This window comes from Kwoniella mangroviensis, assembly GCF_000507465.2.
Source record: "Kwoniella mangroviensis CBS 8507 chromosome 1 map unlocalized Ctg01, whole genome shotgun sequence".
In the NCBI taxonomy this organism is placed as follows: domain Eukaryota; kingdom Fungi; phylum Basidiomycota; class Tremellomycetes; order Tremellales; family Cryptococcaceae; genus Kwoniella; species Kwoniella mangrovensis.
Window position 1 is genome coordinate 6,928,193 of NW_027062533.1, and position 27,867 is coordinate 6,956,059.

Consider the following 27,867-nt stretch of genomic DNA (forward strand, 5'->3'; position numbering starts at 1 on the left):
GTATCATTGTATCATTATTTTACAGCTACCAACCTGATCCTCTCACTTCACCTTTCCCAACTAGCGTCCAACCCCATCTTTCCTCCCCAACCTCCCAATCCTCACTCTTCTGTGTCTGATCCTGCTTCGCATCAATTGCTTCTTCTTCTTCATCGTCGTTGTCGTGGTTGACTTTCAGTCCAAAGAACGGTGCGATCGAGATCCTAATCACACCTTTAAACATCTCCAGCAAATCTTTCTTTAGTCGTATTCCAGATTGGTGGAAATCTGCACTAGCGTTGAATTCCAATAAAGTCACTTTAGGTATTGGTAATTCACTTGATGAAGAGGGGTTAGTAGGAGGGAAAGATAAGATGAGATCCACGCCAAAGATCTAAAAAATCCATTTTAGTGATATCAGCTCGGCTTTACAATCTTTTGTCGTTGAAGTATATTTCGCTAGATCTTTGATAAGGAGAATCTGCAGTGGATAAACTGAAACCCACCTCGAAAGCATTAGGCATAAACTGTAATCCGAAACTACCACATTCCGCACCAGCTTTGACAGCTTCACCCACCACCCCGCCAGACTTATTGAATACAGCTTCTAACCATTCCTTTGTGACGCTGCCTTTAAATTCGTACTTCCCATCTTTAACGGATGACAGAGCATCTAGACCTTCCAACTCCCAGAATAGCTTGACTAATTCTTCAGGAGGAGCAGGCGCACCGAACGAATCAGTCTAAAGATCGCACGACAAGTCAGCTTTCATATTCACAGAGAGAAATAACAAACTGACTTGTAAGCATGTATTCGTCAGATGTGGTCTGAGGTCCAACTCTTCTCCTTCTTTTGATGATCTAGGAGGGGTATAGGGCGATCCAGAGAAAAGAGCTAGCATCGTTCGGGAGAGATGGACAGTATAGGCTGAAGTGAGGAGGACGTAAGCTCTAAGGTGGAACTATAGTCCGGATTAGCTGAATTGTACGCTGTTGAATGAAGAAGTTGAAACATGAATCGGGTTTGTATGAAAGCTTGGCTGCTTTGTGAATGATGGCCAATGATACGAGAGATCTTGATGTACTCACTTTATATCCTTCTAAGAAGGGTGATGGTAGATTGGGCTGTTGTGCAATATCGAACAGAACGGGATTGGGCATATATTCCTGTGGCCAATCGCATAAATCAGTGCTGTTCCAATTGCCGTTTTGATTTGCATGACTGAGCTCACTCACCTGTATAACAAAATGCCTTAGTTGAGAAGTCATCACTCCCGTACCGTCCTCCTCTTCGTCATCGTCTCTATCTGCTGGTGAACCAAAATGTCTATCATCCTCTTCATCACCGTCGAATCCTAGCTCCACAGCTTTCTTGGCTAACATATCAATCATACCATCCACTCCTACATCTTGAGGTATCTGCCCATCTTGTTCTTCCTCCTGGTCTTGGTCTTCGTCCTCGTAATCTTCTTCATCGGAAGAAGGAGGTTCGAACTCTTCGAAAATTGCTCGTCTATGAATATACAGCGGTATGATAAGCTTGAATCGGGTCGGAGAGTACTCACTGTCACTTACAATTCATCTTCCGTTGAAAACATCCTTATACCCTGCGCACGATCTGCAAATCCAGGTTTAAGGATAAACCAACTGCATCATCGCAATCCAAACTCAATCCAATTAGCTCCTAAATCACCCAGTAGGAAGATGAACAATGTCATTCAAGGTAAAATTATGCACTTACCTTCTCTCTTCCTCAGGCAGATCTTCATTTCTTTGCATACCTTCATTCAAATCGTATAAATCATCCAACAGAAGTTCATCCAGTTCATCGAGAAATTGTAATTCCACATTCCACCCTTTCGGTACACCCCCTTCCTCCGGCGATAGTATACTTTGTATATTACGATGTTGACATTTAGCCAGGTAAGCTTGAATGGTAGAATGTAATTGATGTTTACGAATTAGGGCTTTACGATATACATATGAGGAAATGAGGTATTTGGTAGGGTTGGAATGAGGAAGATCGAATGAGAGAAGATCGTAATCTGCCCTAATGAACAAAACATGATACTCAGCAAAAGATAACGTTTCCGTTTTACTAAGATAAAGTAGGACTCGTACTGTATCACTTTCAGATGAAGCTACATACGATTACTCACCATTGCAATGCAGGAGGTTGATCCTCTGAATAAGGTGCCAGGGAGATCTTGATGAAAGGTAAGACAGATACGAGAGCTTGGACTAAGAGGGATTGGGTGTAAGGTGATGGAAATGATACGAAGGCTTCGACGGGTTGAACTGGAGTTGGCGTAGTCATCTTGGGAGGGTGCTACAGGGACTTTGAACCCTCTCTTCGATTTTTGGAAAGATAGCAATACCAAATGACAGGTGTCAGAGTATGAACATAATCTTGCTGTTCAACTTGAGCTTGTTGCAACGCTGAAATTTCAAAAACATTCGAAGGGAGGAGGGAGTTGATCCGTAGAGTGGGGACTCCACTTCATTATCATCTTCATTCACAACGACTTTATAGTGATCTGTCACTTGGTAGTCCATTCACTCATTCACTCATGAAGGGATGTACAGTACACAGCAACAACGCTATTCATAGTTCATAATGACGAAGACTGAAAGAGAGAAAAGTCAAATCGAATATACACACACAAACATCTACATATGTATGATATGTTGGTTCTACGAGTAAACCACTAGCGACAAATGTTCCATGTTTTTGTTTTGTTTTCTGCTTTTTTTTTTGCTTCTTCTTCGATTATGAATGGTATGCTTGAGCCATGTCTGTCTCTCTGGGAGGATAATCTGTGATAAATAATCCAAACCAAGAAATACAACGCCTATAACATGTCATGATATAACACTAACTGAGATCCGAATGACGATTGAGAAGAGAAGAGAGGGGAATGGTGTGGTGTGGTGAATGAACGAAATTTTTATAAATGATAACAACATACAGACAAAAAGGGAATATGTGTTTACTGAGAAATCAGACTTATAACATCTATATGGGTGTTCGTTGAGGACAGGTTGGAATGGTATTGAATGTAGTTCACTATTGAAGATTATGTAGACTGAAAGACGTGACTGATGTTAAGATATGAGAGGCGATTTGAATGTGGATGAAGAGAAAGAGGGTGAAAGTGAGGGTGTGATATTGACAGGTGGTACCGGTGTCGGAGCGACGAGCGATGTGGAGTGAGATGGGATATGTTGAGATCGAGCTAGTCGACTTATTTTGTTGGATCTTGCGGGTATATTCAAGCCACTTGCCCATGATGGGAGGTAGCTACGTCGAGAAGCGCTAAGCGAAGGACGTTGTCGACCTTTCATCTTATCTAGGGCGAATACGAGGTTGGGCCACTTCTTCGAGACATCACGAGGACCTATTCTGTGAAAGACGATCGAGGGGTTATAAAGCACCTCAGCTCAATCGTAAGCTCGTATTCCCAGAATCCGCCAATTTCTTCCTCAAAGCTTCAAGCCTCGTTCGAATAGGTACCAGCACTATCAACAGCCGAAACATCAAAGTCAATCATCAACACAATGTCAAGATGGAGAATCAAACTTACGCTTCTCATAAGTAGCTTTATCATCCTCTCTAATCCTTCCATTTTCGTACACCCCTTCATCCAACAAGACCTGTAAGAGCCAAAGGGAAGTTTCATATCCTTGTTCAGCAGTAATCAGATCACCTTGAAGTTCAGCAACAGCAGCTTGTCGGGACTGATTGATATGCCAGCCATGATATCAGTTCATGTTCACCACATTCGATGATGAGCAACGTTTGAGGGAGTTGTGCTCACCATATCTCTAGCTTTATCATGCACTAGCCAATCGGGGAACAACATATTGTCATTTGATCTGGATTTAGCCCATTCGATCTTTTCGAATATCTCGTTAAATCTCGATCTTAGCCATTGTCCCACTATATCACCAGATCCAATCAGCTATATCCGTACTACACAGGTAGATCCTTACTCACTCTCATTCAATTCGGGACTAGCTTCCCTCTCGTCTCTATCCCTCCAATACCTCTTGACCTTGTCCATAGCTTGAACGATAAACGTCAAAGACTTCATGTACAATACCACAGCATCATTCGCAGCAGCTTCCTGTTGACGTAATATCCAGACTTCAGAGTTCATTGAACCAGAAGATGATTTCCTACGATTGTTCAAAGCTTGGGAGCTGAATGGTGGAGTCGTACCCGTAGGTGTGGGTGTCGAGGCATTTCGGGCAGTATTGGTGATTTGAGCTTGAGCCAACAACCTTTCGTCGGCCAGTTCGAACAAAACGAATGCCTTTCTTGCTATATCCTCCACTGAACGTAGAAGTTCGTCTTCGGCAGGATCGATATCACTTGTACGTAAGATTGTAGGTCGTCTTTTGATTGTAGCTCTGGCAATTGCTGTCGCAGCCGTATTAGCAGAATTACCAATCATCCGTATAGCAGTATTGGTTATCGCCCGGGCCAGAGCACCGGTTTGAAGTGATGAAGGTGATACACCAAATCGTGTAGCCGCGTCTTGTCCGTAGGAAGGTTGGTTTAACGGTGGGAACATGTTTAAGGACTGCGGTATCGATGGTGGTCGAGTCAGACCTGGACTAGAACTCTGTCGAGCACCTGGTGGAATTGAGAAAGGTGGTGTTGTGCCTAAAGCGAATGGCGGTGAATAGGATATAGGTACCATGGCTGTATCCTGTGGCTTTGGACTTGGACTGATAGGTTTGAACGCTGAAACAGGTCGAGTAACGACGCTAGTTCTGGAACTTCGTCTTCGCACGATAGTCGTAGGTTTCTTGGAAGCTTGATCGATTTCTATGAAAGGGGTGGATATCAGCCACATGAACTGTGTGATGGGAAGACACGTTAACTTACCATCTGCTAAAGCGTTGATCTCCACGTTTTGCTTCTCCACCACCACATAGTCGGTTCCAACGACAGATTCGCTGCTATCGAGAGCGCTTTCTTCCTTTGTATCGTGTCGCATGGTGATGGGGGGTGTAGCAGCTAAGGGCGATCCCTCGCTTATACCTCTAGTCGCAGCTCTAGGCATAGTGGTGGGTGGCCCACTGTAAGGTGGAGTGAGAGGTGCGGCCTCTTCCAAGCTACCTTGCTCCCGTTCCCTTTCCGACACTCGTCTCTGAGCAGCAGTGACAATTGGTCTAGGGTTTGCCCGAGTAGTAGTAGTGGTGTTTGCGACGATGGGTGGATCCTCGAATGCAGGTGGATTATCACTAACATAATATTTGGGTTCAGATCGACGTGTCGGAGGTTGTCGAACCGAAAGGGATGGTGGTGGAGTCGGTGGCGGAGCTGTACGTGGAGATGCTTGCTGTGTAGGTCTAGGAGCGGGTTGAGGGTTTAAAGCAACATCGACAGCAAGTGGCTGAGGTGCTTTTCTACCTAGCGTAAGTCTTTCCTTCGATTTTTCTATACTGGCTACCATTTCTTTAATTCTGGTGTCACTAGTCTCCATATGAGCAGAGCTATCAGTCGAAGCCTCAAGGCTAGTCGTGGGTTCTTCTTCCGTGCTTTCGGAAAGGTGCGAATCCCATACAGTAGAGGAAAAGAATTCTTCGAAACCTATACGATCTGCTGGCTTACGTTTAAGCAAAGCTCTTATCAATGCCTTGATATCCGGTGATACAGGTATTGGGGGTGGACCTGAATCTTTCTTATCCGATGGTGGAGCTTCATCGGGAAACTTGATTCGATCTTCACCTCGTTCGATACGCTTGAGAAGTTCGACGTGATTGTTCGCTCGGAAAGGTGGTCGTCCGACTGACATCTCGAATAGCACAGCGCCAACTGACCAAAGATCGGCAGTAGCATCGTATTTCTCGTACCGTAGGATTTCAGGAGCCATATACAATCTGCAAACAGAATCATGAGCCGAATTACCTTTTCCGATGAAGCGAAAACCCACGGTGAGCCACAGAGAGTCTCTGCCATCGCAGCAGCAGGTAATATTCTAGCGAAACCAAAATCCGCGACTTTGAGCACAGGTATACCGTATGGATGTCCTTCGGCGACTTCTGTCTCTGTAGCAGGTTGCATTAAGAGATTCTGAGGTTTTATATCTCGGTGCATAAGATCTTGAGCACGTAGGAATTTGATTGCCTGGGCTATATTCGTTGTGAGCTATGTTTATACGTGTCATATTGAGTAAACTTACCAAGCTGGCCGAGGAAGGATCTCGTCACTTTCTCATCCAAACCACCAGTGGGAGGATGAGGCCAAAATATCTTTCCGTCTTCCTTTCTAGCGAGACTATCCATACGAGATCCAGGTCTAGGAAAGAAATCAAGCGTATCTAGTCGACCACGATTCTTGATATATATCGAAAGATCTGATCCAGAACAGTACTCCATAACTAGGTATATATGAGTATCGTTTTTCTATAGATGCCGCCAATGGAATGGAAAAGGAAAGGAATGTCAGTACGGAACGGCATGATGACTAGTCCTCGGTGAAAGATAACTCACAAAGCAATCTTCTAGAGCAACGATATTCCGATGATGTATGACTTTCAGAATATTGATTTCACTTTCCAAGTTCTCCAGTAACTTGGTGGTGAGTTTCTGCCTTGATACAGCTTTGATAGCGATGGAGACTTTGCTCTTCTACATGGTGCGAAGTGAAATGGTATGAGAGAGACGGTGTTGTTGTATGGCAATGATAAGGAAGGAAGGTTTGGCCATGACGGTATACAGGAAGAAGGTTGAGGATGATATAGGAGTACGAAAATTACAAAAGAAGAGATGGCGTCAGCTAAGATTAGACTTTACAGGTGGAACATCATTTGGGATCGATTGATATCTCCAGATCCTATGATAGAAAGGGAACCTACCGATCTATAACCTTTGTAGACAGTTGCGAAACTTCCTCGTCCGATCTCATTGCCTACTACATAATTGCCTATCCGTTCTTTGTGTGTCCTATGTCCACCGCTACCGGTAGCAGAGCTACTTCCTTCTCCCCTTGGATTTTGAGCGTTGGAATCTGGCATGATGGCTGTTTATTGCAGAAAACAAGTAAGAGAAGTGGAGTAAAGTGGAGTGATAGGTTGATATGTGATTTGTGTGGGTGATGGACGGAGGAAGGAAGAGGGAAACGGTTCGGCTGCGTGTGATAGAGCGTAGGGATATACAATCAACCCCGATCACCAGTTGACGAGTGATGGAGTGAATGTGAAAGTGGAGGTGGTACACAGGAGGTCTAGGCTTGTTGGTTGATGTGCACCTAAGCTAAGTTAAGGGTAGGATAGAAAGGAAAAAGGTTGACAGAAGATTACGATGGATAGTGATGGTAGTGAAGTGATGGCAATTGTAATTGGCCTTGAAGGCCTCAAGGCCATATTTACGTGTAGTCTTGTCAATCGACTGACAGACACCACTGGGATACTAGTCTATGAAATATTGTAGAGTGTGTGACGTGAACAGTAAGCGAATGCGGGTTGATCGTGATAGTCCGACGAAGCAAGTGAGAGTAAGGTGATATATCGAAGATAATTGTGAATACGGATGATCCGTCTCTACGTCTAGATTGATCCTGTTATACGGTGGTGATGTTTCCGAAGTGCAGCACTGATACGATGTTGCTGAATCTATCTACAAAGGATTGTAGATATGATCGCGTGGACAAGTGGGGATGTACAAGGTCACAAAGGTAACACTCAGAGTTGATGTTGAAAGGTTGTCTGGCCTGATCCAGTGGCGTGAGAGACGTGATCTTGATTACAAATCTTCCGTTTGTCTTCACTATGCCATGGTCGGGTTGGTGTGAGATATACTATGATATAGATGATATGAATTATTTATGATGTTGCTGGACTAGCTGTACGAGTATGCTTGATGAGCTGTTATCATACAGTAGATAGAGTGTATAGATGGTCGATGGGTGGGTGGTTGTATGGTTGGTTGTATGGAGGTTGTATGACGCGTACATAGAGTGGAGGAAGAGACCTACTCTACTCGACCAAGGTTACCCGTTAAAGCATAAACAAATCGATCCCACCAAACCAAATAACCGTAACCGGAAGGGTACTGCTACGATGAGTATCCTATCAACTGATTAGTCGGGATCACGAATATGACTAGAATAGGAATTCAAGCCGTACGAGTGATAGGAATGGCGATAGCTGACGTGCGATCTGTCATGTTATATGTGTATACACCATTATCGTATGATCGGCCAAAGCCAAGAGGAGCACTAGTCAAAGCTAGAATATAGATTACTCGCTTGTCCTCTTAGGCCGCACACTCCCCAATTCAAGTAATACTTGTCGGAAATGAGATTACGAGATGACGCGAAAAGACAGAAGGGGAGATAAGCAAATGTAATCCTACTCGTATGATCGACAACTCGGATTGAACTCGGATTGGACGAGAGGTCCCCCTAACAATGTGTACAGCACCAGCTAAATACATACAGTACATGCAATCTTGTTGTAGGCGTCCCCCAATTATAGCTTTAGCCCCGGTTGATCCGATCAAATCATCGATCATCAATACATGATTGCATCGCCATATCGCATCATGCAGGTAGCTTATCAACGGGGTAGATGACTGAATGGCGTGATAAGACTCCATCGACCGACCCCTCGGAGAGTGGGGGTACATCGGGCGATCAGTTCAGGCACTGTACGTCAACGATCTAACAAACAACGATACGAAACAAGAAACACAAACACACAAAGACGGACACGTTTCATCCTCTTCTCATCGATCATCCACACAACCATGCATAGCCCCGACAACAAGAAATCAACACGTCAGTCAATGCGGACCACATACTCATCGCACTTGGACCGGGCTTCCCATCCGTCTAATCTTCTTTTTCTAGATTGTCGACAACCTCTCTTATGCTTTTGATCACCAATGTCACGATCTCACGGATCTGTTCTTTAGTGACTGTATAGGCCTATCAGAAGCACATGTTACCATCAGCTACACAGCAATCACAATCACTCTTCACAGGTAAATTGCGCTTACCGGTCCCAGCATAATACTTTCACCTTCGACCCCATCGATCGTACCGCTTATCGCCAAGACCAATAGACCATTCTCGAAAGCTTTCGTCTTGATCCGCGGTGCAAGACGGGGTTTGAGGGATGATGAGCCTACTAAATCTATTCCGACGAACTACATAAGAACGTATCAGGGCTGTACAAGAACAAACAGACACTTTCGACCTATGAGGGATGACCTAGGAGTATATGCATAGTCGGACGGGAAGATTGGACTTACTAATCCTTTACCTCTAACATTATAAACGATCTCGATATCCCTCGTAGCATCTTTCAGCTCGTCAAGGAGTTGTTCACCTCTTTGTTTGACGTTGGTAAGTAAGTTGTCCCTTTCGATGATTTGCAACACCTACATCATCGTACGAGCAACGAAGACATTAATCAGCAATTGAAAGAAATGTTTAACAGTGAGAAGCTTTGAGGCAAGTTGGATCAAGACTCACTTTGCAAGCCACAGCACAGTTTATAGGATGATTCTGATAAGTATGAGAGTTCTTCCATCCACCAGATTTTTTAATTCTCTCCGTCACTCTCTGTCCAGTCAAAACAGCTGAAATCGTCACATAACCACTACCTATCCCTTTTGCCATTGCCAATATATCAGGTTTGACTCCTTCTCCAACAGCTTGATACGCATAAAGTTCGCCCGATCTACCTGAACCAGACATCACTTCGTCTAGAATTAACAACAATCCATACTTATTTAATACTTTCTTGATTGCTGGGAAATAGCCTTTAGGAGGTGGCATCACACCCAGAGCGGCTCCTACGACTGGCTCAGCTACGAAGCCGATGACGTACCGCGGATCAATGGAGAGAATGGTACTTTCCAACTCGTCTGCAAGACGCTGCGAATATTCTTCTTCGGTCTCGTTGGGGAGGTGCTGTCGGAGATATTGCGGTGAGGTGACGTGGTGGATATTGGAGGAGAAGAAGGGTTGATAGATTGTTCGTCGCGAGGGGATGTTACCGATCTACAGAGGTACGTATTCAATGCAGTTTAGCTGCTTGACTCTTTCAACTTGGGAAACTTGGTGAGAACAGATATTTTATATACTATGTGCCATGTAATTGAAAGAACAAGTCAATGATTCGAAAGTAGTTCAGGATCACTCACACCTAGAACACCCAACGTATTACCATGATAAGAAGGTGATCTACTGATGATATGATTTCGTAATGGTTGATTCATCTCGACCCAATATTCTCTAGCGAGTTTGATTGCAGCTTCCATCGCTTCTGAACCTATGCGCAGACGGCAGCATCGAATAAAATCAGTATCCAGATCACCAAGATGAGATCAGCCTCGGCACAAACAGAACACATGAGAGAATAACCTTCTCAATCCAATTACAATGACACCAACTTCATGGCAGACTCTAGCTCACCAGAATTGAGGAATGCAGCAGCCTGCAAAACTCCATTACTCCTGTCGGTCAAGAGCTTCGCCAACTTCTCACTCTCCAGATTACCTAATGACTGATGATACGCAAAAGCCATTTTCTCAGCTTGTGAGGTCATTACCTCGACTAACTCTTTGTTACCATTACCTAAACAGTTTACTGCTGCTCCTCCTGAGATAGCATCGAGGATCACCCGTCCATCGTCAAGGGTGAACGTCAGTCCCGTTGCAGATACAGCGAGTGGTTGAGGGAGTGTATGGTGCAATTGGGCTGAGGAGTCTCGTGGGGTATGTGTGTTGGACATACTGCTGAAGAAGATGCTGGCGAACTCGTGTTGTGGTATGGTACGATATGATGATTCTCTGAGAGGATTGGTGTGTTTATCAACGAATCAGCAGTCCAACTTTTGTTTGGAATGGGCTGACTCGACTAATGTATGACTAGGATGATTGTCAGTAGACGACTCAAAGTCGAGATAAGGGGGTTCTATTCTACGCACTCCTTGTCGCTACAAGCATTACACCGGCGATCTCCGAAAAGATAAGGAAGTTAGCTATGGTTTAGGCGAGGCGAAAACGAAGACTGAATAAATACGATTTCAACCAAAAGAAGCGAAGTCGAATGACATCGTACACTAGGTGTGAACCTCGTGGTGATCATTCATCTTGCATGCTGCATTCCTCACACGATGGAACACACATGTGTTGTTCATGTGGTATCTACAAATGCAGTACAATGGATGTCTCATGGTCATATGGACGAGCTGTATAAGCAAGGTCCTCTGTCAGAATCGCGAGGTGCCATTCTAAACACCTTTCGACTTCGAGCTTGCCATTCGTTATTTCAGAAGACATTGCTCTACGATATCACACGGCGCATATTTCGACGGACTTGCAAGTACGAGTTTGGCTAATTCAAATTGCACACTCGCTCATCCATGACGAAGTCAAACGGAAAAGAAGATTCAGCTCGATGAAATCGGAGAAAGGTGCCCTTTCCGCTTGGATCGGGTGAGCAGTCTCGTCTTCTTTTGAACAGCAAGTTTTTGAGTGGTGTCGGAGCAGTGTATTTGCAATTGGTAGATGTCGGGCGGATCATGTTGTACCAAGTACGAGTGTGCCAGATGACAGCTTGATCTGCGTCATGCATCTGAATTTACAGGCGGCTTTTGAACTGACACTGTAGTCCTTTCGAACATCTTTGATTGATTGAAGGGGCAGGATGTTTTCCCCGCTACACACTTACTTCCTGTACGATGCACCATGCAGAATAATGATGTGCATCTTATGCATGTCTGCAGCACTCGTCCAGGTGCTAAGCATTCGACAGACGATCAGTGCGGGTGCCACACCATCGGCGATATAGTGATACCCCCAAGTGCCACCTTACTCACTCCTTTTAGTTGCTCTTCGCTTTGTTGTCGTGATCACACACTGTCATCATCTATCAGGTCCTCAATAACACATAACCTTGCTCATACTCAAAATCCATAATTTCTTCCTCCTCTCTTTGATATCCTAGTCGGCGGCAAAACAAAGCAAAACACAGTCAAAATGGAAGACGATAGAGAAATGAGAGTAGACGAAGCTATCATTCAAGATAGTGGGAATGGTGATAGATGTGGGTCATAGTTTTTAGGTTTCTTCGTTTTGGTTGGATCGGTGGTTTGGTAGATCGATAGGATGGGTAGATCTGTGGACTTCATGGGTGGTTTAGTTTCTTCTAGATTCTAGACTACAGGTTGAAGGAATACGATGAGGTGTACAAGTACTTCAAACCCGACATCACATCCACTAATCAAATCCTCCCTCAAATATCCTTGATTCCTATGGTGGTGGAGTGAGATGATGAGTATGAGGTCTGGTCGGTCGGATTGGATTGGATAAGAACAGGAAAAGGAACATGGTAGCTAATGATTGGAATTTTACTATTGGGGTCAAAGTAGATGGATCTAGAAGAGACGATAGGGATAGATCAAGAAGTAGAGATAGGCACAGAAGCTCAAGAGATGATGATAGGGGACACCGAAGTGTGAGTGTTATTTTCCCTTTTGCTAGCTCAATCGCACGAGAGAGTCAAGTGAGAGAGTGAGAGAGATGACGTGATGCGATATGTTATGAATAAAGGAGGCGTACGGAGATGGTGATGGAATGAAAGACAGAGTGAACGTAAGTGAGAGTGAAGACAAGAGTAGCAGTACGAGAACGAGAACGAGGACAGATGTTAATGGCGAACGGAACGTCGAGGAGGTGGGGTTGTAACGATGACGTATCATACATCCATCACCAAAACACAACGTATAGCTGACAATCTATATTTTTATCTTGGCCAAACAGCATCGACGAAGATCCTATTCTCGATCAAGATCTCGTTCTCGTACTCGATCTCCTAGGAGGCACAGACATCGTTCGCGATCTCACTCACGAGACCGTGATTACAAACAGGATCGAGATCGGGATTATCGATCTTCTCACCGAGACTATCGATCAAGTTCAGACAGATACGGTGGATCATCTTTCAGGGGTGGACCAAGGGGTGGTAGAGGTTTGACCGGCGCGTACAACAGAAATGGATATGGTCATTCTCACTCTTCTTCCAGACCCACTTCGGGACCTGGACCAAATGGGGAACAATCCGTTGGAGGACCTATGAATGCCACTCAAGAGGAAGCTGAGGCTCACGCCAAAGTCTCAAAGAGAGAGAATAGGTTGTACGTAGGTAATCTGGCTTACGATGTCACATACAAGGATCTGTCAAACTTCATGTCTCAAGGTAAGTCAGCCTTTGTCTTTTCCTCAGGACATGCAGTGACGCTGATTGATACTATTCGCAATATTTAGCCGGTGGCAATGTGGTTTTCTCTGAGGTTCTCACTACTCCTGCTGGACAATCTAAGGGTTGTGGGTGAGTGCTACTATATTGCTCCCTGATATCTCTTGATAATTACTGACGTGCTCGCCCGCAGTATCGTTGAATTTGCTACTCAAGAGGAAGCTCAACGAGCCAAAGCTGAACTTACGGATAAATACTTGTTGAGCAGAAACGTTTTCATCCGAGAGGTGAGCAATCGCACAATCCACTCGAAATACTTCTGCGGTTACTGATCGTTCATTAATCATTGTAGGATCGAGAAGAGACCGCTCGATTCGGTGCTCCTCCCATTCCGGGTAAAATTGGTGTCGCCACCGGTGAAGCTAGAACTTTCTTGGGTAACGCTGCTCCTGTCTTCCACGTCAACCCTATGAACAAAAACATCTTCATTGGAAACGTGAGCTCGCTAATCTGCTACTCTCGCAAATTCCCTGCTGACGTTTTCTACTCTTTACAAACAGCTTCCTCTTCAAGCTTCTTGGCAAGACCTCAAGGATCTCATGCGACAAGCTGGTGAAGTCATTAGGGCTGATATCAACTTCCACCCTGATGGAACACCTAAAGGAAACGGTACTGTAGTGTTCGTCAACCCCGAGGATGCTCGAGCTGCTATTGAGATGTTCAACGGATTTGATTGGTTCGGCAATATCCTTGAATGTAAACCTGTAAGTGTTTCATCCGTTACAAAATCAGTCAACCAGGTATGCTAATACGAGCATGGCATATTTTAGGACAAATTCGCCAACAGTCCTTTCGGTCCTGGACGAGGACGAGGTGGATTCCGGGGAGGCTTTGCTCCTAGAGGAGGCTTCGGCGGATTCCGAGGTGGTTTCAGAGGAGGATTCATGGGTGGTGGTGGATTTGGTGGAGCAGGTAGAGGAATGGGATTCAACCCTGCATACGGTGCTCAAGGTGGACGAAGCTTCAATGATAACATTTACGCCGATTACAATGGTCCAGAAGGTGGCGAAGGTATGGCCGTGGACGGTGCAGGTGCAGGTGCGGGAAGTGGATTGAAACCTCAACCTGCTGAACCAAACCAACAAATCTTAGTCAGGAATGTGAGTCACCGTTTCGTTCATAGTCGCTCCTCGAGGAAAGAGACTGATTATGAGCGTTCCTTTGGTAGTTGCCATGGTCAACAGCCAATGAAGATTTAGTGGAACTCTTCGAGACAGTCGGAAATGTAGTCATGGCTGAAGTTCTTTTCGAAGCTGGAAGATCGAAGGGTGAAGGTATCGTGCAATTCACCGAGACTGCTGAAGCTCAAACTGCTGGAGAGAAATTCACTGGATATATGTATGGTGGAAGACCTTTGGGTGAGTTTCGCTTAACCACTATTATCAGCTGGGACAAAGTGCAAGAATTGGAGCTGATATTCATCCTTGATTTGTAGATGTCCAATTCAACCCTAGATGGCACGAGTTCTCTTCTGCTGCTGTTAAAGGTGGACAGGTCGCTCCTGTTTAAGAGTCGTACAGGGAAATGGAGGTATCAGGCGCAAAGATTGTATGACTGTCAGATCTGTTGAATATATGCATTAATGAATGATGCAATGTTATTGGCTCTTTGCGATCTTATAAACGGTCGTTTGTCATTCGTTACACATGTCTGGTGATACTGTTATGATAGATATACTCGTGGATGATCAATGCAGTCATCGTTGAACCGAGTAAGACCGAACATCGGTCGGTGTGGAGGTGCACCGAGTTGGATGAAATGTTCGACTCAGCGTTCAGTCTACCAGATTCATCTTGATATTCGATACAAGTCAGTTATAGACCATACAGCTCAACAATCTACGTTTATTCAAGAGGAGGTGGTCTCAACGGGGTCAGATAAGTGAAGCTCAAAATGCTACCTCGACCAGCTCGATTCCGACAACTATCCTCTTTACCATTTACCTCAAAATCAATTTCCCCAACTCTCTCAACACGCCTCAATCGACGACATTACTCCTCAGCATCATCGTCGACCTCACGTCCTCTGAAAGTAGCTATAATAGGCTCAGGACCTTCAGGATTCTACACCGCTTGTAGGATACTCAATTCGTTGCCTAGAGATTCACCCAACGGGAATAATGTGGAAGTGCACATGTACGAACGATTACCCACGCCTTATGGGTTGGTAAGGTATGGCGTGGCGCCGGACCATCCTGAGGTCAAGGTGAGTTGAGCATTCATAGCAGTACAATCCCCCAAGTCTATACTTATGCAAAGTAAATGCACGATTTCGGATTTGGGATTCTGTGATGAGCGCACGAAAAGAATACTAACCGAACATTTCTGTCATAGAACTGCCAACATAAGTTCGATGAGCTATCTTCAGACCCTCGATTCAGATTCTTCGGAAACGTCCTCCTCTCTAGTCAACCCTCATCTTCTCCTTCCACGACCACTCCCTCTAGCGCACTCTCACCGTACACTTATCCGCATTCAGTGCGAATCTCATTCGATGATATCCTCCCATACTATTCTACTCTAGTCCTCACATACGGCGCATCGCTCTCAAACCCACTGTCCTCAGTCAATGGCTCAAGTTCCTCATCGAACCCTCTGGACAACGTACTGCCCGCACTGGCATTCGTAAGCTGGTACAACTCCCATCCGGCATTTTCGGAATTACCTATAAATCTCAAGGGGATAAAGGAAGTCTCAATAGTAGGTCAAGGTAATGTCGCTTTGGACGTCGCTAGAATACTCCTCAAGCCTTTGGATCAACTTGAAAAGACAGATTTGAGTAATGAAGTTTTGGAAGTATTGGCTCAATCGGATATAAAGAAAGTTAGAGTGGTAGGTAGAAGAGGACCGGGTCAGGTCTCATTTACTACCAAAGAATTTAGAGAGATGTTACAGATACCCAACCTATCGTATAACGGAGTTGAATTGGGACTGATGGCAGAGGCCAAAGAGATGGTAGGGAATGAAAGGATGAAGAAAAGATTGTTAGGATTGATGGAAAAACCTATATCGAATGATGGTGGAAATAAATCATTCGAACTGGATTTCCTCAAATCGCCCAACACATTTATACCTTCCCCTCAAAATGCAAAGAAGGTAGGAGAAGTAGAATGGAATCTGAACCAATTATTATCGTCTACTCCTTCCCCACCTACCCCACCTAAATCGCAGGATTCGGCTGTACCCAGTCCAAGTGGAGTTATTGCTCGACCTACGGGAGAGATAGTGAGGAATAAGGCGGATATGGTCATTGAAAGTGTTGGATATAGGTCTGAACCCCTTTCGGGAGAAGGGGAAGGATGGGTATTGCCCTTTGATGAGAAGAGAGGTAAAGTAAGGAACGTTAGTGGGAGAGTAGTAGATGATCAGGGAGTGGTGGTGAGTCGACTTCCTTCCATACCTGATGAACGTATCACATCGGTGTACAATGTCACTTAATCTCGATCATGGTACTAACGATAAGATCGTTCGTCACCCTAGGTCCCAGGAATATATACCGCCGGATGGGCAGCAAGAGGTCCAGTAGGCGTCATCGCATCTACAATGCACGATGCCTATTCCCTTTCCGACCAATTGCTAGACGATCACTTCAATTCACCTACTACCGTATCTATATCCAGTCCGTTGAACCCCAATCCCGAGGAAAGGATCCCAGATGCGTTAACACGAGCTCAGCAGAAAGGCGGGATCGTCGTCGATTTGGATAGTTGGAAGAGAATTGATGAGGCTGAGAAAAGCCGTGCGAAGGAGTTGGACAACGGGAAGGAGAGGGAGAAGTTTAGGAAGGTAGAAGAGATGTTGAGTGTTTTGCAGTGAGGCTGTTGATGTAATTCGAAAACTAGGCTCACAAGAAATGGTAACCTAGTATTGGCCCTACTGCACTACTTCAGTGTATCTTCTTTGGACAAAAGCAGGTATAGGATACTCAATCTTAGACGTATAATGATAGATACAATAATTCATAGATAGATACATTGAACGACAATACGGAAATAACTATTCACAACTCTTCTATAATCTGTAGACAAGAGGGGATGTATGATACAGTACAAACAACGAGATGAAACATCTTGAATCATCTATGATAGTATTTATAATCCCCTTCCTCTTCCTGGCCCACCGCTCATTCCACCTTTTCCAAATGGTCCACCACCCAACCCACCGATTCTTACAGGTCCACCTCCTAATCCACCTACTCTGACAGGACCACCACCTAACCCACCAACGCTTACAGGACCACCACCCAGTCCTCCAATTCTGGCAGGTCCACCACCAAACCCACCACCCATCCCTCCGTACCTCATCTGAGCTCTATCAGCTCGTCGTTGTTTTTTTTTTTGTCTCCTCGCGAGTCTTCGTTCGTATTTATCTTTTCGTCGTAGATCCCGGTACTCAGACTTGGAAAGACCTTTCTTATTGTGCTGTAATATCACATCTTACTGTCAGTAATCCTTCCTCGTCCTAGACCTTCAAACCACTAGCACTCACACTCTCACTGTCCGAGGAAGATGAAGAACTCGAAATTGAACTGGAAGTAGACCCTCTTCGTCTTGGAGTATATTCAGATGGACCGAATCCACCACCATAAGCTGCAGGAGATGGAGCCGAAGAAGGTTGTTCGAGGGCTGTTTGATACGAAGGAGGAGGAGCTTCGAATGGCTATTTCATCCATACTAACACATCCGTTACCGAGCATATATCAAGGAATCTTAGTTTGGGACTTACATTCTCAGTCAGGTTCGAGTCTTTGTGATCCTCATATTCCCTAGATTTCTTTTCATCGACATACTCCTGAGGGACGATTTGTGATGTGATTGAGAGTGCGGGGTATGAAGGGTCATTCAACTATACGATTCAAGACATCAGTCAATATCATGATCTTTCATATAGGGCAGAGGTTCAGGTCTAAAATTCTCACCGCAAGTCTGCTGAGATCAGGAGCATCTTGTCCTTGATTATCCTTTAGTTCCTTCTCCTTCTTATCTTTTTGCTTGTTGTCATAAGCTTTATAAGCTTTCTTACCAGCTTTAATTCCGGCTGAAACTAACAGTAATGCCATGTTGTATTGTTTAGAATAGTACTCGAGTATTAGGTATTATTGAGTACGAGTAGGGGTTTATCTAATTTATCTTCTTTAAGACAGTCGCTTATTCCTGTGGATTGATTTGACTTCGACCGACTCTGACCAACGAGTTGTCCTTATATACCTTGTATCTCTCAACTTGATACAAATGATTTCGATATGACCCAGGAGTGGAAAGATGGGAACGCATCGATATCGGTAGCGATGATCATGAACCCAAAGAACAAGGCTATGCATATTTAGACTATCCGCTGGGAGCGATAAAACCTATCAATAGAATCCAGAGATAATCTCGGTTCCCAGACCGCTTCCGTTCGCTTTCTCGTTGGCACTTCGGGGATGACCGAAGGGCCTCTCGAGGATAAAGCAAAGGAGCACTTTTGCATCACTTTCAAGTCTTAGATCAACCACCAACAAAAAGCACAGTACTTCAAGAGGGGTGGTGACATACATGCACAGCTGTAAAAGACTACTCGAAACATCACACAATCATCCAATACAACGAGACGTATGAACACAATATATGATTCGATACTTGTTTTCTACCTCCTCCTCCTCTTCCTCTACCCCTTCCTCTCCCCGGACCCATCCCACCTCTACCCATATTCCCTTTGTCCTCACCGTTGTCACGATCACATTGGGTCTAGCTTGAGCATATTTATGAGATTATCTATTTTTTTGATTGTTTAGGTGAGTCGACTGTCGATGTTCAATACGGTACAAAGACCATCAGTTGTCTGTGGCCAGACAGGATGTACTAGTGTCATGCATACTCACATCGAGCTTGGAAGAATCTTGAACATTCAATGTGTCTTTATCCTTCTTAAGCATTCTGTTGGTATCCTGCTCTTGGTGTGGTTGTTGAGTTTGTAGGTTGTGAATCTGTCCTTGCTGTTCTTTCTCCTTTTTCTTCTTCTCGTGAGATTTACGGGCCCATCGTACACCAGCAGCGATAATCATGATGTGTCAAGTTTGTTCGATAGATACAAGTTCCGTGGTGTATAGTATCGAGTGAGCGATGAATGTGTGGTGGTAGAGGCAGCTCTTACATGTCAATCTCATCGTCGTTTTCATACACATTGAGCTGTTGATCCTATGTCTCGAAGGTGTAGCTGCATCGTCTTTGGATCCGATATCGCTAGCGATGACAGAGCGAAAAACTCAGCTAGGATATACGTTTCACCCTGAAGTTGGATGATAACATGAAAGCTAGGGATTCTTCAGATAAGCGCTCGGCCAACACAGTCATTGTCTTGAGCACGCTGTGTTCGCTGACTATTAATGATTTTACATACAGCAGTCGCGATGTATGCGTCCAACGTCGACAGCGATAAACCCATCACAATAGTGATCTCATCAATACATTTCAAATCCGATGAGGTGTTGGAAGATTTGGGTACCACTCACTACTCATACAGTAGGAGTGAGTAATCTAATCAATCCCCTTGCCTCCACTCCTGCAATCCGGTCCGAACCTGTCTGATCTTCTTCGTTGTTCTAGCGATCCTCTTGCTCTCTTCGCATCACATTCTACATCCATCCATCCTCCACCTCGTACTATGCATGCTGCATATTTCAAAGCCACCATTTAGACTGATGGTCTAGATTCATAAAACAGACACGTCTCGTGACTTTTCTTTTTGAGACTTTGTTGGTCATTCGGCTGATCCGGCTCCGAATACTCCGGTTCGAAGATGGATTATACCGAAAACATCTATATATGCAGAAGAGACGACAGGCCCTCGTCTCATGATCTCTGTCATCCTGCATGGATCAGGTAGCAACATATACAGCTCAGTCGACCACTGACTATGCACTTGGTCAACACCGCTCTATTTGCCGGAGTGGGCCTATCCCTCTTGGGTCATGTGATAGCTCTAGGTGAAGAACGAGTCATCACCTTCCCTGTTCTATCCGATCTAGACACCTCATCTCATCCTCACTTGTTCGACACCGATCAAATCACCTTCAATATTGACACCACCAGACGAAGACAACGGAAGGACGACCTGTTCGTACTAGCTTCCAAGCCCCATGGACACGCTACCCCTCTCTTACTAGATTCCAAAGATGATCAAGCTATTCACGTAGCTGCTCAGACGTTCGCGCACGATGTATACCAAGTGACGGGTCAACATCCGAAGTTGTACAATGATACTTTACCCGGTCATGTCGAGCGGGCTCTGATTGTTGGAAGTGTATCTAGCGATTTGATCAGGAGACTTAAAGATGTACAGAGAGATGGGCTGGAAGGGAAATGGGAATCGTACGAAATAGGTTGGGAGGAAGATCCTTTGAAGGGCGTCAAAGAAGGATTGGTGATCAGTGGATCAGATCGAGTAAGCATAGACACAAACTCTTGCAACCCCTATTAACTGTCCCATCGTAACCATATGACAAAAATGCACTGTAGCTGTGAGCCATGACTGATATTGGAATGTCCGTAATACTTAGCGAGGAACGATTTACGCTCTTTACACCCTCTCCGAACAGATGGGTGTTTCTCCTTGGTATTTCTGGGCCGATAGTCCTATCCGACCCCAATCAATCATCGCATATTCCAAATCCAAAAAACTATCTCACGGCGAGCCCACTGTAAAATACCGAGGATTATTCATCAACGACGAACATCCCGCGATGTGGGGTTGGGCGCAACAGCATTGGAATAGGAAACCTTGGGAACCAGCTTTCCAAGTTGAGATGTATGAGAAATGGTTTGAGATGCTTTTGAGGCTGAAAGCTAATTACCATTGGCCTGCTAGTGAGTGAGCCTCACATAAGAAATCTATTGTGCTCCTTACCATACATATGGCTCATAGCTGATCGTCGATGATGGTGCATTAGTGTGGGCAAGTATGTTCGATGTTGATGGACTGGACGTATCCAACGGTCTACCTAAGACACCCACCCCGGGACCTAATCAGGTGCTAGCCAACAAGATGGGCGTAGTGATGGGAACATCCCACCATGAACCGATGTCTAGGAACAAGCCTGAATGGGATTCATATGGTGTTGGCGAATGGGACTATGTCAAGAATCAAGAGACATTGACTGAGTTCTGGAGGTATGGAGCTGAAAGAGCGAAAGGGATGGAAACGCTATTTACGATGGGTATGAGAGGGGATGGGGACGAGCCGTTGAGTGGAGCCAGTAATGCTTTGGTGCAAAGTAGGTTAGCCTTCCTTGGGCATTTTCTGTCAAGTCCTCAGATCACCAAGCATGATGTGAAGTTTACCTTGTTTGCTAATAATGATGTTTTTATAGATATCACTCATGCGCAACAAGGTTTATTGAAAGAGGTCTACGGTGATCAATTCGATAACATCAGTCAAATGTGGTGTATGTACAAGGAAGTCGCAGGATATTATCTCAATGGGGTAAGTCGTTACTATGGAACACCATTGATAGACTATGACTGATGTACTTGATCTTGTGGACTAGCTTGAAGTGCCAGATGATGGTAAGCTTTCACATACTCCTGCCGGACTTGTGGCGTCAAGCTCACATATATCTGTCATCTAGTCACCGTTCTCTTCGCCGATGACAATTATGGTAATCTCATGTCGGTATTGCCACCCGATAGACAAGATCACAAAGCCGGTGCAGGTATTTACTACCATGTTGACTGTAAGCTTCACGTTCCAAACATGCTCATGTTTACCAAAGGAATTCAGCTAAAAAGGAATACCAGATGTCGGTTTCCCAAGGGATTACAAGTGGACCAACAGTATCAATCTAGCTAAGAGTGAGTGAGAATATCATATCGTCCTCTCAATTGAAGCACAGCACGATCTTTGCTGATTTGTACCTTCCAAAAACAGCTTGGGAACAGATGAACCACGCTCGATCGTTCAATACCACCTCAATCTGGATCCTCAATGTCGGATCATTGAAACCGCTTGAACTACCATCTGAACACTTCTTATCCCTCGCATACGATTCCGACGCCTGGCCTAGAAATAGTGTTGGCAAGTTCCTGAAAACTTGGGCAGAGAGGGAGTTTGGCGAGGAGGTGGCTGAGGAGACTGCTAGCATAATGAGACAATATTCTGTGAGCGTCCACTCTGTGGCCAAATAATCAGCTAGAGGACTCGGCTCACTAGTGGCGGTGAACTGTATGACAGTTGTACGCTGGAAGAGGTAAACCGGAGCTGCTCAATGGGACCACCTACTCTTTGACGAACTATGAAGAGTGAGTTCACATCCTGCGGTATATCGCTACATGACTTGGTAGTGAAAGGATATAATCATGATTCAGCAAATGGCTAATCAACGAGTCGATTTGAATAACAGAGCCGAGAGAGTCTTAGCAGGATGGGATGACCTGGTCCATCGAGCCGATAAGATATATCATAAATTGGATAAAGCTGCTAGACCGTCATTCTTCCAACAAGTCTACATGTTATGTGCTGGTCAAGCTAATTTGAACCGACTACATATGGCAGGTCAGTAGGGACGTCTCCACAGGGTAAGCAAAGATGAGGTCAGGCTGACGATTGTTCTTTGCGTTCGATCAGCCGGTCGATCTCATGTCTATGCCTTCCAAGCTAGAACAGCGGCCAATACATTCGCGAAAGAGGCGCTAGATGCTTTCTACAGAGATGCCAATCTGACTGAAACTTTCCATTCGTTATTGGACCGAAAATGGGATCAGTAAGTCTTCCACTTCAAGCTTCGTCTTACCACTACAGTACCAAGATGACGCGCGGTCTTTTAGATGTTGAAACGTGTGTTCTTCTATCACTTCAAGTAACTACACTGAATGTTGTTTTTTTTTTTACCGGGACTTTAGTATGTGGGACCAAACGCATATCACCTATTACGCTCCTCTCGAGCCCATCCGAGATTCCCTTCCGCCCGTGAGGTTCGTCAATCCCTACCAACCTTCCCGCCCAGGCATTCCAATCAAGGAACATGCTTTACCAGGATATGTAGCTTATCTTCGAGTGACTGTCGAAAATCTCATCGGAGCCTGGCCAGGCGATACGGGCAAGAACTGCGAGAGAAGCTATAAATGTCCTGATCCGACGTTATTTACCATGGACCCGTACGGAGCCAAGTCGAGATGGATCGACATTGGTTCAGGTGGACCTAGGAATACCAAATTTACCATTACGACCGATCACGATTGGCTAATTGTCAGCGAGAGCAAAGGCAAGATTAAATGGGATGGTACAAAGGATGTTAGAGTATACGTCTCGGTAAAATGGGATAAACTGTTCAATCACCAAGAAGGAGGACAAGTATATGAGACTGAAGGTCATGTACTGATCAAGGGAGATGATCTCACCAACGTCACTGTGACTATACCAATTACTGTTCCACCACCCGTACCAAAAGATTTCAAGGGCCATGTAGAAGGTGATGGATATGTGGTGATGGAGGCTTCGCATTATACTAGATCGAGTGCAAAGGATGGATACGCATTTGAAGAAATTGAAGGATATGGAAGGACATTGAGCGGTATGGAGATGTTACCTTCTTCAACTCAAAATTTCACTTTGGGTCAAGGTCCATCATTAGAATATGATTTCTGGTCGCACCCCGCTTCAACTTCAGACAAGTCGTCCGACGAAGTACAAGAAGAAAAAGAAGAAGTGGAAGTAACACTTCATTTAGGTCCCACCAATAACTTTATAGTCAATAAAGAACTTTCCCTTGGACTCCAACTCGATTCGTCCTCTGTTCAAGAAGTTCATCCTATACCCTTAGGCTTATTGCAGGACAATCCTCATGAAGAACCTTTCAAGCGATCTGCTGTGGGAGCCGTACCGCAAGATTGGGAAAATGCAGTTTCCTCCGAAAATCGAAATGCTACCGTATCGTTCAAGGTTGATGCTGATGGATGGAAAACAGGTGGGAAGCATACGTTAAAGGTATTTGGTATGACTACTGGATTGGTAGTGGAGAGATTCCAAATTGATTTCGGAGGAATCAAGGAGAGAGGGTATAGTTATCTTGGACCTCCAGAGAGTTATAGGTTGTAAGATAATAGAAAGAGGAGTTAAGGAAAAATGTGCAACGCCAAAAAAACGCAAGGAGGAAGGAAGGATGAGGAACAATTTGAATCTGAAGCAATCCCGAAAGATAAATAATAATCGTTCATGAATAAAGCTTCCATAGTTAAACAATAATTACAGGGTATTGTGATGTGTTTTTTTTTTGAAAAAATGGCATGAATGTATGATCAGCAGGCGAGTCATTTCATTTCTGCCATCAGTAACGTATGTCGGACTAATCATGACTCATGTCAATGCATTGCATTTGTTCCTGTATAATTCGCCAAAATAGAAGGTCAGCTTCATACTGTATGACCCATCGCATTCCTATGACGAGGATTCCATATGAGACGCACTCACGGACTACAACACCAATATGTGATCTAGTAATCGAACACTATGTCTCTCCACTTGTTTTCTGAGTCTCTATCCTCTCCCGTTCTGACTCTTTCTTCTTTTGAGCTTTAATTTTTCGTTGCTGAGTAAAAGGAAGCGAGTGGAAGTTGGTAGAAGGTCAGCAAGATCGACAGACAGACTCTGAGTGATGGACAATAAGAAGGAGATTCCACGCCCGTTCAACCCTGTGTTTTTCGCTCGAAATCCTTCATAGATTTCCCCTCCTGTACTAGCTTGAATTGACTTGAAACCTCTGTTCGATGATGTTTTCCAAGTGAAACCACATTTTGACGACCAGAATCAAACTCCACTCACTCTTTGTCTCCTCCCTTTCCCTCTCTTACCCCCTTCACCAACTACCACATCGACATATACCTCTCTTCGTTTCTTCGCTAACGACTCGGCACGTAACTTTTCCTTCTTCTTATCTCGTTTACGCATTAACGGAGCGAAGGAAGATTTCAGTAAGGCCCCGTAGGTTGAGTGGAAAGTCGACAGTGAAGATGCGGGGATCTAAGGTGGAGTAGATTACTCAGTCTTTACGAAGGATAGGATTACATTGTATTGATGTTATCGTGGTATTATGATATGAGGGAGTGGCATGTTCCGAAGAACAAGAACGGAGAGCCCACGAACTCACCTTGGCGGAAAACTTGATATCCCCCTGTGTACATCGTATCAACACCTCGTAATCTGGTCCATCACCATCTTCTTTCTTGTCTCCCATCTGTACATCTCCATCGGTCGAGTGGGTCACTGTGAAAATGGTAGATGAGCCGTCAGCTGTCTATATTCGAAGCTTTACGTCGCGAACCCGATAGCCGACTCACATCGCTTATGAGTCAACCAGACGGAACTTGAGGAAGAAGGATCGGAAAAACATCCTTCAAGTTTCGTCAAGAACTGTCAAACAGAAGTAAAATATGAGCTGCCATTCGGGCTACCTCGGGACATACAACTCACCTCTTCGGGCGACACTAGCTGTTGGGGCATTTTGATGTATTTTTTTGAGGTCGTGGCCGAAAATTGAACGTGTAGAGGATTGACAGCTTCCAATCTATGCAAATACGAAAAGAGGTTTGGTGAACTCCTCATTTCCAGCTGCCTCTCTGTTACGTAATATTTGCCAATCCAGGGGCTCCATGTATCTCTCGGACCTGCTCCATGGCCAGCTGAAAAAGGTTGAAGGAAGATCATCCTGTTGACTTTGCGATATCCCATTCATGCTTAAACAGCTCAACATCGCTAGAACAGCACGCAGTCTCAGAAAGATCAGTACCAAAATGCCAGCTCCGGCTCCAGTCAAATCACTAGACGGTCGTCTCAAGGTATGTTCAGTGACAGCTTCCTCTCGAAACGTTCGCTTCATGGGCAGATAGCTGACCAGAAGATGGTAGATGAGAGATGGTAACACCATCCCTCAATTCGGATTGGGGTAAGCTCTCCATGTAACTTCGCGTCTATAATCAGCTCACGAATGGTGTCTCCGTTCAAATAGGGTGTACGAGATGAACGACCAAGAGGCTTATGATAGCACAAAGGCCGCTTTGGATGCTGGTTACAAACATGTTGATACTGCCGAATGGTGAGTGAGGGGTTCATCTGCAGTCTGCACAGAGAATGTCAGCTGATGGATGAGCTACTTGACTTTAGGTATGAGAATGAGGAACCGTGTGGAAGAGCTATCAACGATTGGTGCAGTGAGTTGATACTTTATGTTCTAATTCGATCAAAATTTACACGCTCTCTCTTTTCTCAACTCTGATCAGACACAAGTCTAATCTACTAATACCCGCATACTACTGTTTTTAAAGAACAAAACAATACCCCCCGTTCGGAAATCTTCCTTACCTCCAAACTGATGCACAACAAGACATACGAGCAGGCCTCGGCGGATATTCGCAAATCCCTCAAAAGAGCTCAGGTAGTTTCGTTCGATTTATACTTGATGCATTCACCTATCGGTGGACCCGAGATCCGAAAGAATATCTGGAGAGCTTTGGTGGATGCTAAGAAAGAGGGTTTGTTAAAATCTATCGGGGTGAGCATTCGGCTTGATTTGGCCCGACCTCACTTCAAATCAATCAACCTTCATTGCTTATGTGATTGTTTAATAACATAAATAGGTTTCAAACTTCGGTAAGAAGCATATCCAAGAGATGATTGATCAAGGTGTCGAGCTGCCCGTGGTGAACCAAATTGATTTACACCCTTTCATGAGACATCCTGAGATTGTCGAGATCTGCGAACAGAATGATATCATTCTTGAAGTAAGTGTAATTCTCATACCTATGATTCACATCTACATCAAGCATTGTAATCCTTGTTCAACCTATGTTCTCTCGAAGAAGCGATTTTTGTACGAGAACGAAGCATATGCTGACTTTGCTTTCATGTCGAATAGGCTTGGGGACCGTTAGCAAGAGCTATGCGATTCGATCACCCCTCCATCCAGAAAATCTCAAAAGCTAAAGGAAGAGATGTTGGTCAGATCTTCTTGAGATGGGGATTACAACATGTAAGTTACCATGTCCTTCCCTTTTTTTACCTTTTCCGTGTCATCAAGGCCTCGAGACCTAGCGATCCTCATAAATATGATGGTCTTGACCAACCTGTATCGATGCCGTGTCATGTATAGATTGATAATGGAAGTTCGTCTAATATCATACTTTACTACTAGGGCTTCATCATTATCCCCAAATCAGTCTCACCCAAACGAATCGTCTCTAACTCCCAGATCTTCGATTTTGAATTGAATGAAGATGAGATGAAAGAGGTGAGTTAGCGGATGTTAATCAAGTTGACAGCATGACAGCTGATACATCTACCACTCCCCACTTAGCTTGACGGTCTCGATGAGTACCTTGTCACTGACTGGGATGTCGTGGACGTTGAGTAAACTATTAGTGCTGTATCGGTCATGTACACAGAGGATGTCCTGTTCGTAAAATACAATAGAAACGGAAATGTGGTAGATTCACATATGCATATGCATTCTTTTGCCTTTGTATTCAATCTATCACCCATAAACTAACACGAGACACTCTGTTTATGCGACATATCAACCCGACATAACAGAACTGACCACCTACTTTCTTCACACCAAACACGTCAGAGATTGGACAACGC

General features: G+C 44.6%; 10 protein-coding genes across 10 annotated transcripts; 4 read left to right on the top strand and 6 right to left on the bottom strand.

The window, feature by feature from the left end:
* Positions 1-25: 25 nt before the first annotated feature.
* I203_102592 (uncharacterized protein) lies at positions 26-2,296 on the bottom strand (the record flags this gene model as incomplete). Its single annotated transcript, XM_019146883.1, has 8 exons — positions 26-373; positions 486-722; positions 780-941; positions 1,069-1,146; positions 1,216-1,492; positions 1,555-1,626; positions 1,721-2,029; positions 2,139-2,296. 8 exons carry the CDS (start codon positions 2,294-2,296, stop codon positions 26-28), a joined length of 1,641 nt encoding a protein of 546 aa, XP_019003433.1.
* A 1,119-nt stretch (positions 2,297-3,415) lies between these two features.
* I203_102593 (serine/threonine-protein kinase ATG1) lies at positions 3,416-7,007 on the bottom strand (the record flags this gene model as incomplete). Its single annotated transcript, XM_019146884.1, has 9 exons — positions 3,416-3,498; positions 3,564-3,717; positions 3,798-3,919; positions 3,977-4,813; positions 4,874-5,871; positions 5,925-6,123; positions 6,174-6,396; positions 6,484-6,621; positions 6,849-7,007. The coding sequence occupies 9 exons, from the start codon at positions 7,005-7,007 to the stop codon at positions 3,416-3,418; spliced, it is 2,913 nt and encodes a 970-aa protein (XP_019003434.1).
* A 1,817-nt stretch (positions 7,008-8,824) lies between these two features.
* Positions 8,825-10,733, bottom strand: I203_102594 (uncharacterized protein; the record flags this gene model as incomplete). The annotated part of the gene is made up of 6 exons (XM_019146885.1): positions 8,825-8,920; positions 8,992-9,141; positions 9,247-9,375; positions 9,470-10,000; positions 10,144-10,271; positions 10,415-10,733. 6 exons carry the CDS (start codon positions 10,731-10,733, stop codon positions 8,825-8,827), a joined length of 1,353 nt encoding a protein of 450 aa, XP_019003435.1.
* Positions 10,734-11,982: 1,249 nt separating this feature from the next.
* On the top strand, positions 11,983-14,770 carry I203_102595 (uncharacterized protein; the record flags this gene model as incomplete). Its single annotated transcript, XM_065517135.1, has 10 exons — positions 11,983-12,049; positions 12,375-12,460; positions 12,766-13,201; positions 13,270-13,333; positions 13,395-13,488; positions 13,554-13,697; positions 13,762-13,965; positions 14,032-14,361; positions 14,430-14,619; positions 14,697-14,770. 10 exons carry the CDS (start codon positions 11,983-11,985, stop codon positions 14,768-14,770), a joined length of 1,689 nt encoding a protein of 562 aa, XP_065373953.1.
* A 384-nt stretch (positions 14,771-15,154) lies between these two features.
* Positions 15,155-17,076, top strand: I203_102596 (uncharacterized protein; the record flags this gene model as incomplete). Its single annotated transcript, XM_019146887.1, has 3 exons — positions 15,155-15,466; positions 15,595-16,638; positions 16,741-17,076. The coding sequence occupies 3 exons, from the start codon at positions 15,155-15,157 to the stop codon at positions 17,074-17,076; spliced, it is 1,692 nt and encodes a 563-aa protein (XP_019003437.1).
* Positions 17,077-17,351: 275 nt separating this feature from the next.
* Positions 17,352-18,319, bottom strand: I203_102597 (uncharacterized protein; the record flags this gene model as incomplete). The annotated part of the gene is made up of 4 exons (XM_019146888.1): positions 17,352-17,681; positions 17,749-17,919; positions 17,986-18,105; positions 18,179-18,319. The coding sequence occupies 4 exons, from the start codon at positions 18,317-18,319 to the stop codon at positions 17,352-17,354; spliced, it is 762 nt and encodes a 253-aa protein (XP_019003438.1).
* Positions 18,320-18,824: 505 nt separating this feature from the next.
* Positions 18,825-19,303, bottom strand: I203_102598 (uncharacterized protein; the record flags this gene model as incomplete). Its single annotated transcript, XM_019146889.1, has 2 exons — positions 18,825-18,986; positions 19,121-19,303. 2 exons carry the CDS (start codon positions 19,301-19,303, stop codon positions 18,825-18,827), a joined length of 345 nt encoding a protein of 114 aa, XP_019003439.1.
* An 851-nt stretch (positions 19,304-20,154) lies between these two features.
* I203_102599 (uncharacterized protein) lies at positions 20,155-24,330 on the top strand (the record flags this gene model as incomplete). Its single annotated transcript, XM_019146890.1, has 12 exons — positions 20,155-20,682; positions 20,798-21,104; positions 21,188-21,511; positions 21,608-21,720; positions 21,785-21,803; positions 21,866-21,970; positions 22,035-22,088; positions 22,165-22,394; positions 22,468-22,535; positions 22,637-22,788; positions 22,861-22,996; positions 23,136-24,330. 12 exons carry the CDS (start codon positions 20,155-20,157, stop codon positions 24,328-24,330), a joined length of 3,231 nt encoding a protein of 1,076 aa, XP_019003440.1.
* A 409-nt stretch (positions 24,331-24,739) lies between these two features.
* Positions 24,740-25,731, bottom strand: I203_102600 (uncharacterized protein; the record flags this gene model as incomplete). Its single annotated transcript, XM_019146891.2, has 5 exons — positions 24,740-24,820; positions 25,054-25,251; positions 25,379-25,494; positions 25,569-25,641; positions 25,702-25,731. 5 exons carry the CDS (start codon positions 25,729-25,731, stop codon positions 24,740-24,742), a joined length of 498 nt encoding a protein of 165 aa, XP_019003441.2.
* A 290-nt stretch (positions 25,732-26,021) lies between these two features.
* On the top strand, positions 26,022-27,637 carry I203_102601 (uncharacterized protein; the record flags this gene model as incomplete). Its single annotated transcript, XM_019146892.1, has 9 exons — positions 26,022-26,066; positions 26,136-26,173; positions 26,237-26,323; positions 26,392-26,438; positions 26,553-26,779; positions 26,865-27,008; positions 27,143-27,256; positions 27,419-27,514; positions 27,581-27,637. 9 exons carry the CDS (start codon positions 26,022-26,024, stop codon positions 27,635-27,637), a joined length of 855 nt encoding a protein of 284 aa, XP_019003442.1.
* Between the last annotated feature and the right edge of the window lie 230 nt (positions 27,638-27,867).